At 45.7% G+C, this 12,028-nt stretch overlaps 1 protein-coding gene across 1 annotated transcript in view; it reads left to right on the top strand.

Moving 5' to 3' along the window:
- LOC119407256 (complement C3) overlaps nt 1-12,028 on the top strand; it is a 59,996-nt gene that overhangs the window by 32,951 nt on the left and 15,017 nt on the right. The window contains exons 23-32 of the mRNA XM_037674139.2: nt 105-293; nt 740-818; nt 2,779-2,926; nt 3,350-3,451; nt 5,399-5,567; nt 6,601-6,773; nt 8,053-8,211; nt 9,005-9,115; nt 10,704-10,809; nt 10,897-10,932. Coding sequence (XP_037530067.1) covers nt 105-293; nt 740-818; nt 2,779-2,926; nt 3,350-3,451; nt 5,399-5,567; nt 6,601-6,773; nt 8,053-8,211; nt 9,005-9,115; nt 10,704-10,809; nt 10,897-10,932 — 1,272 coding nt within the window. The remainder of the gene's footprint in view (nt 1-104; nt 294-739; nt 819-2,778; nt 2,927-3,349; nt 3,452-5,398; nt 5,568-6,600; nt 6,774-8,052; nt 8,212-9,004; nt 9,116-10,703; nt 10,810-10,896; nt 10,933-12,028) is intronic.

Here is a 12,028-nt window from a genome sequence, read left to right as displayed (position 1 = left end):
CAACGAGCACTGCTTTAAACAAGTGCAGCCAGGCTGGCATCAACCCATCAACACCGTCATTGATTTCGGGTGTATCGGTGATTTTCTGTGATCTTGTCACCTAGGAAACCAACTTGGACCATCGGCTGAAGAGACGCTAGATGAAATCGAGGCCCTCATGAGGAGGCCAACTGGCAGCAGCGAGGAGATCGATACGCTCATGGCACAAACGCTCCTCGCTCTCGAATATCTGAGGCGGAAAAATGTGACAGATCATGGTCTGGAGAAGAGAGGCCGCCGATACCTGAGAGATGGTGAGCTTGCCTTCAACGTTCTCAGCATTGACGTAGCTAGAGATAATGTAGGCCATTTGGCCACATTAAGAGAGGCGCGGTCACACGTACATAGGGTGGAGAGGAGGGCAATAAGTGCACCTTACACTACGAAAACGCTCTTGAAAACAATCAAGCCGAATGTTGCGCCAGAAAAATTGTCATGAAGTGTCAACTTGGCAGGCAAAAAAAGAAAAACAAATCGAAAGAAACGTCCTATGTCGGGGGATATTACAGAAATAGCATTGCAACTGCGCAAACGTTTCGATGGCGTATATCTAATGTTTTTCAAGGGAATCATCTAAATTGATACCTGGAATGTCGAAATCCGTGAGTGAGATTGTTTCTTAAATAATACTATGAAAGAAGTAAGAGGGAATTTTAAAACTTTGTCGGGTCGACGTGTTTACGCCCGTTTTCTCCCGCAGGATATCAACGACAACTATCTTTTTGGAACGAGACCGGCTTTTTCTACGACTTTGAAAACATGACCTCAGGGAGCATCCGGTGAGCTCTGCAGTCTCTGCACCTTCATTCGTTTAAGTATAAGGTGTTATAATCACGCTAGCTCCAAAACTGCCTCTTCATTGTTTTAACGTTAAAGGGACACTAAAGGCGAATAACAATATATGTCAGTGTGAAAGGTGAATGCTTGAAAACGTCTAAACGTCGATGCTATGCGCAGCAGCGTTTTGGCAATCGATAAATTTAAATAGATGTAGGACGCCATCTGTGCCACCAGTGGTATATTCTGGAGCTAAGCCCGATGACGCAGTATGACCTCAGTACAATTAATCGCAAGTACTCGAACTACCCACGACAGAAAATAGCATTTCAGTGCATTAAAGACGGAATAAAATGCGCCTAGTACATTTCAGTCTGATTCATTCAAAATAAATTTGACATTAATCAGAACGACGCAAGTTCCGTTTTCGCCGGGCTGTGCTCTTCTAAAGCCCCTCGCTCCGCTGCGACGCAGCGCCGCTGTCGGGCAGTAAAGCGTGTAAATGGTGGGCATGGCTACGTCAGAAAAACGTTCTTGTAGGCGGGTGGTTTGAAGAGCGCTAACGGTGTGCGGCCCACTAGAACGTATAAGGGTACTTGCTTGGGCCAGTTGGTATCTATTAATTGTTATGTTATTGCGCACCGCTCAGAAGACGAAGACTGGACCACACGAACACAAGCGCTTGTCTTCGTGTGCTTGAGTCTTTGTCTTCTAAGCGGTGCGCAATAACGTAACAATCCCTAACAAGTGATTTTCTGTGAAACTAACCATTTCTTTGGGATGAAACAAGCCATACGAGGTTTAGTGAATGCTATTTCATTAAACCACGTCGACTTACTAATTATCTCTAGTGTTTCTTTAATGTATTCTAATCAAGCTAGACCTGAAATTTGTGCATCAGACTTCGAGTTTGCTTGAGTAGCTGACCGACGTGGCCCATCGCGACCGGATATATGAAACTCGTTGGCTCCTATGAAAAGCTTAAACGAGCTTGAAATTGGAAACTGCTGATTTCCAGACACATTTAAAAGCGATGCGTGCACGTTTAGTGCATTGTAGGACTTGTCCTGCGCGGAGCATTAGTGAGCACACGAGTCGAAACGTCTCGACAGGACACACTAATTGTAGTGTAGTGACGGGCGCCGCTTGCAAACCATCAGCCATAGCGGCAGTGGAGAGGCGAGAGACAGCGCCACCACTGACCACTGCATGTAAACTTTCGGCCGCATTGACGCTGTCACATGAGAACTTGCGCGCCAAACATCCCACGAATGAGCTGCCTGTGCTTAGGACGACCCATTCCTGTACAGCAGAGTCATGGCAAGGCGGTGGCACACCAAGCACATGCTCTCGGCGAAATTGATGTCTATTATAAGATTCACTGGAGCAGCAACTTTGACCGTATAAGAGCACGGTCGCGAGCGCTATCTCGACAGACATCAGTAGTCGGCTCGTATACCCTTGTAGGCTTACGGGCTGTGCGCATTCACCGCTTACTTCGCGTTGAAACGACAGACAGCACGAAAACCAATTCGCTCCCTGTAGAGGCCATATATCTTTACGCCAGCGTTTCCTAGAGTTACGCGATATTGGTTTCAAAATAGTTATTTGCTAGCATTACTTCGTATAACATACCAATGTGTTGCTATCGCATTCACTGCTTCGCCCTTGCGGCGGAAGTGTGATATATTCTTTGTTAGTATAACGACTGGTATGAGCAGTTGCTTGTAAGGATCACGTCATGTCGCTTCAAATCTGGCCGTTAAAGTTGATCTTGGTTCAGATGTATGTTTTCGAGTAAAAATTACGCCGATATGACACCAACTGTAGAAGTGGAAAGGTAAGCACGTGCAGTACTTAGGCCTAAATTTTTGCATTTCAATCCGCAAGTGCTCTACGTGTGTGCTTCTTGGTGCACTATGGTATCGTTTGTTTTTAATTCTTTTCCTGCCGCAACAAAAGATTGACGGCACTTGTCACGCGAACGTTGTGCAAAGCGAGGCAGCACATTAGCATCAAGGACTCGGTCATCTCATCGGCCATAAAATGGCTGGAGAGGCAGGAGGAGTCGATCGTCTTCCGTGGGTTTCACGAAACAAGAAGAGAAGCGGTAAGTTAGCAAGTTGATGCACTTTGAGTGGTTGTCTCTGACGGTGTAATCCTTTTCACTATTGAAGCTTTTGCTGGAACTTGTGCCTCGGGCACAGCAATACCGCGTAAAGCTTTCTTCAGTGGTGTACAAGTAAGAAACGTATTGGGAAAGTGTTTTGTACTGTAGAAGGCGTGATGTTACTGAACTGGTGCTGAAGCCATGTGGCGCTTATTGGATGTTGGAGGGCGTGGATTAATTGCAAACCCTGTGATGATTCATTTTAATGGCAAGGGTTGAACGTTGGTCTAAGTTCTGCGCATAATAGTGACATGCACGTTTGCAATGCTGATACTACGAAACTGCGCTCTCTGATGCCGGATTCTGATTTTTACAGGAAACGATGGAACTGCGGTCTCTGATGCTCGATTCTGATTCTTACAGGAAATTAGAGACGTATTTGTGGCCAACAGAGCGCTCATCGTCATCACTTTCGTGGAATGTGTGCCGTTCATTGAAGAAAAACGCCTCGCACTGGAGATGGAGGTAACTCTACTTTCACCGTATACGACGCGGTTTCGGTTCATGTCGTCTAGAGATGTCATGCAACCAATTGACTCCATTCACCGTAAGAACTTTGAAAAGGGATAATATACAGAAAGTCCAATATTCCACCAGAGCCTGCTACTCCGACATTCGCACTCTAGAATGCACTACACTCGGTAACAACCTAAGAAGAAAATCTAGGCTCCGCCCGCAGATATAGGCTCCGCCTGCCCTTCGCCACTGAAAGGCAGTCGTGCTAGCTGGTTTCCGCCCAAACCAGAAGTACTTATTTCTTGGCTAATGTAAATACATTGAGTTAAGGATTCGTGTATATCACGCAAACCAATAAAGGACCCCTGACCACAAATATGGAAACTCGAGATGCTTGTGCTGTTTGACAGTCCTGTATGCGTGGGCACTTCTGACCGATTAGGAGTAACGAACGTTGCCTTTAAGATATTTTAATTTGGTTTTGAAGTTAACGTGAGTGCTATCTGAGTTTGCAGCACCTAGCGACATCGTCACTAGTATGACGTAGACAGAGGGTTCTCATGACATTCCACAAGAAAAGCATTTACGATTCAATTTAGCCATTACCAGACACAAGGCTACAAGCTACAGTAAAAAAGTCACAAACAAAAATTTCGCTGTCAGGGGTCTTCTAAGGTTGGCTGAACAGCTACGTCGGAATTGCTGACGAAATTTGTCAGGACGTTCAAGTTTTCGAATTAAAACCTGTGACACAAGTGTCTGTGTGGACTAAGTGCACTATCTGAAACACGCGACCTGTACTTGACGTCACGAAATTGAGTAAGCGCTATTGGGTGGAGCACTTACGCAAATTATATATTTGAGGGACAGCGATGGCTGTGGGCGGAGCTGACATTTTTGTTCGGTTGCAAGTGAGCGTAGTTGCTTCAACTCGCAACACTCACAGTAAATCCCCAAATGCCGGGTCCTTTCAGACTGCTAAAAAAATCAGGTTTCTTGGTAGTTTCGTGCTTCAAAAAAAAAAGGAGGCTGTAGTTGGGTGCGGGTAGTTGAGTTTGTGATTGAGTTAGTCGTATATAACGCATTCCTCAAAAAAAATAAAGGGGGCGAAATTGCAAGTTGCAGGGACACACCTTCCCTTGGATTCCAGTATGTTACTCTTAACGAACAGGGGTTATCTTGCCCTCGCGCTACATGCCCTGCCCATGCGCATTTCTTATTCTTGGTTTCGACTAAGGTGTCCTTAACACCCGGTTGTTCCCTGACCCAATCTGCTCTCTTCTTGTCCCTTAAGGTTACGCCTATCTTTTTTTTCTTTCCACATCTTGCTGCGTCGTCCTCAATTAAAGTTGAACCCCTTCGTTAGCCTGCAGGTTTCTATTCCGTATGTAAGTACTGGTAAGGTGCAGCTGTTGTATACCTTTCTCTTGAGGTATAATGGCGTCTATCATGCCGCAAAATGGGCACTCACACCGAGCAGCAGCATAGAAGGGAATTGTGCGAGCGTCGAGATACTGCCGTGCTTTGCTCCCACGTGACCAGGGGCGTAGCCAAGGGGGGGGGGGGGGTTCAAGCCCCCCCCCCGAAAATTTTCAATTTTGCTTGCGTATATATACACGCACACATACAAACGCACGCACGAACATACATAAAGTATGGTTGAACCCCCCCCCCCCCCCGAAAAAAATTTCTGGCTACGCCCCTGCACGTGACCACCTCCTACTTCGCCACATCGTCACAGAGAAACCGACTCGTAAAGCAAACCAATACTGGCCGAAAAGAGAAGCTAAATCGTTCATCTGAGGCTTGCCAGCATACTGTTGAAGGTTTTATTGGCCCAGGGCTAAGAAGGATGCGTGTGACGTTGTACTAGTCACACAAAAACAACACGCATTCCGGTGACCCTTCATCGTTGCATGAGTCAGAGTTGGGTGTGTATATTTTGCGTACTTTCAGGCAGTGCTTTATCGCCTGCACCTTGATACAAGGTTTCTGATGGCCACTAATCAACAAAGGAGAAACGGCCATGCATTCGCACTCTTGGCATATGCAGTGGCCCGTGCTCACGTCCAAGGATATCACTTGGCACGGACGTTACTCCGAGTAGTCCTCGTGCATGATCCTCGTAAGTGTTCTGTGCTCACCCTTTACTACCGAACATGCAATCTGAAAACAAGAACAAATCAACAGTGACAGTGTTGCGAAAACTGCATTTGCTCAGTGCGACGAGCAAAGAAATATGAATCTATGTTTAAAGCTGTGAACTTGACCGGTGTTGGTTGCGTTATTTAGCTCTAGTGTTTTACGAAGATAGTGTCTTCGTGTGATTGATGGGTAGGGTAAAGAAAGGTATGTGAACGTACAAATTAACTACACTTAGGCCGGCATGTTACATGTGTTGTACCTCCAATATTGAGATAGGAGTAGCGAGTTTCATTTTTCTAAACGCAAGCGACGCTTTCAGGAGGCGTCGGCAGTACACTGTGTCCTTGAATACCCAGATTGCCGGTGGTAGAACCTTTCCAAAGAATCTGTGGCACAAGCTTGACGCTCCCCCCCCCCCCCCCCCAATTCAGCGTTGGTCGTGTCCGAAAGGTAAGCTTTGCAATGGATGCAAAAATGAAAATGAAGCAATGACGTGCTTCTGGCGAAGACCTGCTATTGGTTCCTGGCTTTCCGACGTAAAGAGGTGGGAAGTAGACATTTCTTTGAATGCAACATCCGGAGTCCGCGGTCGCCATTAAGATAAAAAAAAAACATGCGTAGTCATAACCTCGCGCTGTAAACGATGATGTGAAAGGTCCTTCTCGGTATAGATATGGGGCATAATTGACACTCGATTTAGATGATCAGAGGCGGCCGACACATTTCTCCGGCCCCCTTTCCTCCCCCACCCCCCCCCCCCTAGCGTACGCCTATGCTGATGTCTACTCGGGGACAGACATGTAATTGTTCTGCTGTAGAAATAAAATTTTCAGATGGGCTGCTCGCAAGACGTTCTGTAAAATAGCGACAAACAGAACGTCATGCCAAGTGAGTAAATTGCTTGGAAGGTGCAAACGAAGTTTCATGAACAGTGACAAACAGTCTCACGTTCAGTATCCGCGGGAAATTCAGTCTCTTCTTACGTTATGCTGCTCTCCACATCTTTTTTGCAGTGCAAGACACTCGAAGTACGGGAATCGACAAGTCTCCCAAAACTGTTGAGGGCACAAGTTATGCTCTTCTTGCTCTGCTGAGCGCAGACACCAACGACACTGACACCATCCAGAGCCTCGTGAACTGGCTTAATATGCATCGTCAATCGTCTGGCACTTCCTCTCTGAGACATGTGAGTTTGCGTCATTCATCTATAGAAGTGAAAGAAATGCACCTTATTTGCATATTCATGCATATTCATGCATATTCATGCATATTCATGCATATTCAAACAGTCCTTTTAATCTCTCAAAGACATCATTGCACGCTGACTCACAGTGGCATCCGAGGGAAGCAATGTTCCTCCGAAGCTATGCAAAGCTGTGAACATCGCGATGAAATTTTGTTGCAATTTGTTTGCTATCTTTTCTTAATCTGCAGCCGTTAGGCCACAGCTGACTCGTTGTGTGGTGTTTTGAATAACCTCTATTCACAACTGGACCATCAGTCTCAGTCAGCCCTTTGTATTTCCTTTGTTTACAAAATTAACGTATCTTTAAATCCATCCCGCTTCAAGGAGAAAGAAGTCATTGCCCACTGATGCATTTTAACCGAATTCACATGGCAGACAAACGGAAAGCTGCATTTTCATTTCATTTCATTTTATTATACCCCTCGGGGCCAGATGGCTATTTAACAGGCTTGTATCACCACAGATATTCTGCGGACGAAAAGCTGCTTCGAAATTGCAGTTTCGTTCAGGGTGAGTTGCAAGATGGTGCCTGCAATCGCAGTAACTCTATTAGTCACATGGCAACACCGACTTACGGAAAAAGGTTAAAACCCACAGGGTATTTTATGCGTTCACCTAAGACGACTCGGATGCAAAAGCCATCTTCTTCTTCTTCTTTATCCTCTCAGCAGAAGTATTGATCCTCCTCCGCACCCCTTTGAATGCTTTGTGTACCTAACGAGGTTTCGCACTGCCTCCAGAATCGGAGTCATCGCAAACTTTCCCCACTTCACGTGGTTTTGCACTGCCTTCATGATCGGCCTACCTTTGACCAAGCGACAATTTCGTGCGATGACATCATCATGTGATGCCACGTCATGATCACCTCATAAATTTTTATAATCTGTGACGTCATGATGACGTCATGTGGGGACGTCATCACGTAATTATGATTGACGCCACCCACGCCAACAGTCAATTTTCTCGTTTGATGAGGCATCTAAGGCTTTTTCCTTAATAACGTTTTTTTATTACTCAACCATTAAATTCGAATGGAATTTTCTTTCTCCAGTTTTTTTCACATGTTGGCGCCACTGTGCAGCTACAGGCACGGGGCTGTGCTCACTTTGAATGCGACTGCGTGTGTAAGAGATCGATATGGTGCCCGTCACTGAACTCATGGCTGCTGTCACATCAAAACCAAAGCGTGGCTCTCAACCCGCCTGAATAATCGTTTCAGGACAGTGCGGTGTCCCTCCAGGCACTGATGGAGTTCGACTTGAAGTTCTCCAAGCGTGACGTAGACCTCATGTGCAACGTCACGATGAGTGGACAGCGGGAATTCTACAAGAGCATTCAGATAACGCCAGAAAATGCAGCGGTGCGCCAGCAGGTGGATGTGAGTACCCAAGAAAATCAGATTTCTGCCTTTAGCTTCTTCGTAAGCCCATATATTAGATAATTCTTGTCTTTCTGCGCTTGAATTGGAGCTGGTGGAACACTGGGTAACCGGAGGTGGGGTAACCGCGAAGTGCCAGACATTACTGTCTTTTTTCTCAGGCTCTATCGTCAAGCAAAAACAAGAATCTAAGCCTATGAGCAAATTTTTATAATCATAATGTTGCTGGCGCCATTTCAGCGGTAATGTCGTAACGTTGCTCTTTACGCTCCCGTAACTAAATGGCACTACTGCTGCTTCGGTCACTTCGAAGTCCGTCGTATTGCTGAATTACGTAAATGGCAACACATTTGCAAATGAGCTAAGGCTTTCTATTCGTAGAATGCCAGAATACGTGAGACAGTGCACCAAAAAGCAATGGTGGGTGGTATTTGTTGCTGAATCTGTGCTGAACCATAAACCAACACATGGAATATGTCAGTTCAAATGCAGACAAATGTGCTACACAATTGCTCATTTAAAGGCAATGGAAACACCACAGTGATGAAAGCACGTTGACACTTTAAGAAATTTTATGTCGAGACGATCGTAACAAAAATTATATCATCTTGCGTGGTTACGAAGGTTAAAAGACGTCGCTAATAGCACTGCTTCCAAAGTCAATGTCTTTGCCGTTCAGGAAAGCTATGCGTCGAAGCGTTAAAATGTCAGCAGGTGGTTATTTAAGTGGCGAAGCTAACTGCAGCTTACACGATCCATCGAATCTCAGCTGTCACGTTGTTTTGCTCCGCAGATTCGTGACATGTCGGGGACGCTGCTCGTGACAGCGAACGGAACTGGAAGCGGACTCCTTTCCGTTAGAATGAAATACAACGTTCTCTTGCCACCGGAACTTTTGTGCAAGGTAAGTTTGCTCGATTCGAAAGCGTTCAGACGGGGGCCGAAGTCGACGAGATGAACCGTATTAAAATACCGTACCCCTATGATATGGAAGCAAAAATAAATTAGTTCCACGCCTGTCAAATCTGAGTAAACAGCAGAACTGGCAAGCAAGCGCCACCTGGCGAACGCATATTGTGTTCTTTCTTCACCTTTCATCTTTCTTTCTTTCTTTCTTTCTTTCTTTCTTTCTTTCTTTCTTTCTTTCTTTCTTTCTTTCTTTCTTTCTTTCTTTCTTTCTTTCTTTCTTTCTTTCTTTCTTTCTTTTTTTAACGCTTTCTATATTACCCTCCCTCCCCATTTCCCTCCTCCTTTACCTCCTCTTAATCGTCACTTCTCTCCTCCTCACCATTATACCAGCCCTCCTCACCACTTCCTTTCCCATTCCATTGCTAAACTTTACAAGGCCATGCCACTCTTTAAACCTCTCCCCTCCTCCTTTCCGTCCTTTTCACCTTCACATCGCTCCTCCTCACCCTCACTTCCCTTTCTCAACCCCTTGCCATATTTTACTATGCGTATCTATTCTATGCTTGATAGCTGCTTGGCTTTCTGTGCCGCCTACGCGCCGTTTTCTGAAACGACGGCCGGCTCAACTTCAGTTCCGCTAGTAAAGCTCGTGACGCAAAATCATATCGAGTGGAAAGTTGCGCTAGTTGGTTACACTTGATAGCGTAAAACGATATTAACGAGGTTCTACTCTTTTTTTCCACACTAATTGCGCATTGTTTCATCTACCAGTGCTTTTACTTTGGGCTTTTCTCTTGTACGTGGTGTGATTCCAGATCTATGTCCTGCCATAGGCGTGCGGAGGGTTCGCCTTATGGGGGGGGGGGGGGGGCAAAGCATTACCTTAGCGCCCCCCCCCCCGGTAGTCGAGTCCGGTAGACACGCTTCCCAATGGGCGAAAAAAATTAAAGTGAAGCCAAGACGTGTTTCTCACAATGGCCTCTCTGTGGTCCCTGGCTTTCGGGGAGTAGAGACGGGAAGTAAAACAGTTCAGAAAGATTGCTTGTTGGGCGAGTTGTTCTGAAATTATCGCTGCAAGAAACTACCGCAATGGCGGTAGTTTCTTTTTTTTCCGCCATTGTTTCAATAAACAATGCCGGGACAGGTCGGATGACCCACCAAGGTGGTCTAGGGGTTATGGAGCTTGATTGCATGGTCCGAAGGTCGCGGGATCGAATCCTGGCCGTGGCGGCCGCATTTCGACGGAGGGAAAATGCTGGAAGCCTGTCTGCGTAGATTAAAGTGCACGTTCAAGAACGCCCAGTGGTAGAAATTCCCGGAGCCCTCTACTGCGGGGTCTCTCAGTCATATCGTGGTTTTGGGACGTAAAAGCCACACAGTTATTATTATTGGGACAAGTCCGACTGATTAAAAGTATAGGGCGTTCCTTGCGCCTCTCACAGATTAACAGGTGTGGTGCCCCACCAACACTGCCTTCCTTGTGAGCATGTCTGTGTGTCCTGCTGTTGGGCGGTGTATGCGAAGTCATCAAATAACAACAATAAATTAATTCTGCTGCATCACGCTTGCACCTTCGCCTGCAGTTTAATATAACAGTCCGCGCTGACGTCCACAAGCCCAAAAAGAGGAGCGCTGAACCGGATGGTTTTCCGCAAGAGCTTCTGGACGACCTTCTCGGAATCGACCGAGGTATAATCACTTGCACGCGGCACCTTTGTGCAGAATAAATATTTGGATGAATTACGTCACACTTTCGCATCCCCTCTTTTGCTGCAGAACGACGCTCCGCCGATATTGCCTCTCCTCCAAATGGTGAGTTACCTTTGTGCCCATGAAACTGCTTTTCACCGATTTCATATTCGTACGATGCCACTTCGCACATGTTGTGTTCACAGGTTATTATGGTGGCGATAACAGCTGCAAACATTTTAAGGTATTGCGCAGTGCAGTTGTCTTACAAGGTAAAGTTTATAAAATTTTAATATCTGATCTGATTGAAGATTACGAAATCGGTGAACTTTCCACGCAAGTGTCTTTTTTTTTAAAGATTTTTAAGATTTCATCATCAAGTTTCACATCGATATGAAAATTAAAAGCGAGAACGAGCGAGAACTGGAGAGACACGGAAAGGGAAGGTTGGTAGGTGAGGGTTTGTTTGCTACGCTGCATTGGTAAAGAGAAAAGGGGGGGGGGGGGCATAGGGGTGACAAAGGGCGTTAAATTGAATGAGTAATAGATGAATAGGAGAGAATAGGAGATAGAGCACCACGCGCTTGGGTGGATACACAGAAATGCTGCGAACAGTCATTAAAAATACCCTAAGAATTTATCACAGTTTTTTTTTTTGCTTATGGCTGATGGAACAAATTTAAGATTACCTCAGTTGCCTGCAATAAGCATATTGGCACTGCGTGCACTGGAATTAAAAAAATGTAAGTTTAACCACAGGCGTCCTCCAAATACCAAAGTAACGTATTTTGCTGACGCATCTCATGCTTTTTTTTTTGTTTCAGGCGCGAAGTTTGTGCTTGCGAATTCAGTGAAACGAACGGAATAATTCGGCATCAGTCTTTTGTGGCGATTCTAGAGCTCTCGAAAGGGGACAGACGAAAATAATATCGCACAACATGAACGCTCGCGTTCTGTGAGCGCTCATGCATTTTTGTTGTGTGATACTCGGCCATCGTTTCTGCAAGCAGGTTACAATAAAATGCAATACCTACTAGACGACTTAACCATTCCTATACTGGCATCATTCATTGGTTCTGCTGTACTTCTATTGCGAAGTGAACCTTTTTCAAAGTAAGAATACAGGTGCTCTTTGAGAGCACGGCAAAAATCAAGGTGCCTGACGGAGGCCCATCTGCCTACAGGCAGTCATAGCATTGGCGAGTCCGCAGCAACACCT

Source organism: Rhipicephalus sanguineus, chromosome 10 (assembly GCF_013339695.2).
Source record: "Rhipicephalus sanguineus isolate Rsan-2018 chromosome 10, BIME_Rsan_1.4, whole genome shotgun sequence".
Lineage (NCBI taxonomy): Eukaryota > Metazoa > Arthropoda > Arachnida > Ixodida > Ixodidae > Rhipicephalus > Rhipicephalus sanguineus.
This window is presented reverse-complemented; position numbering and strand designations above follow the sequence as displayed.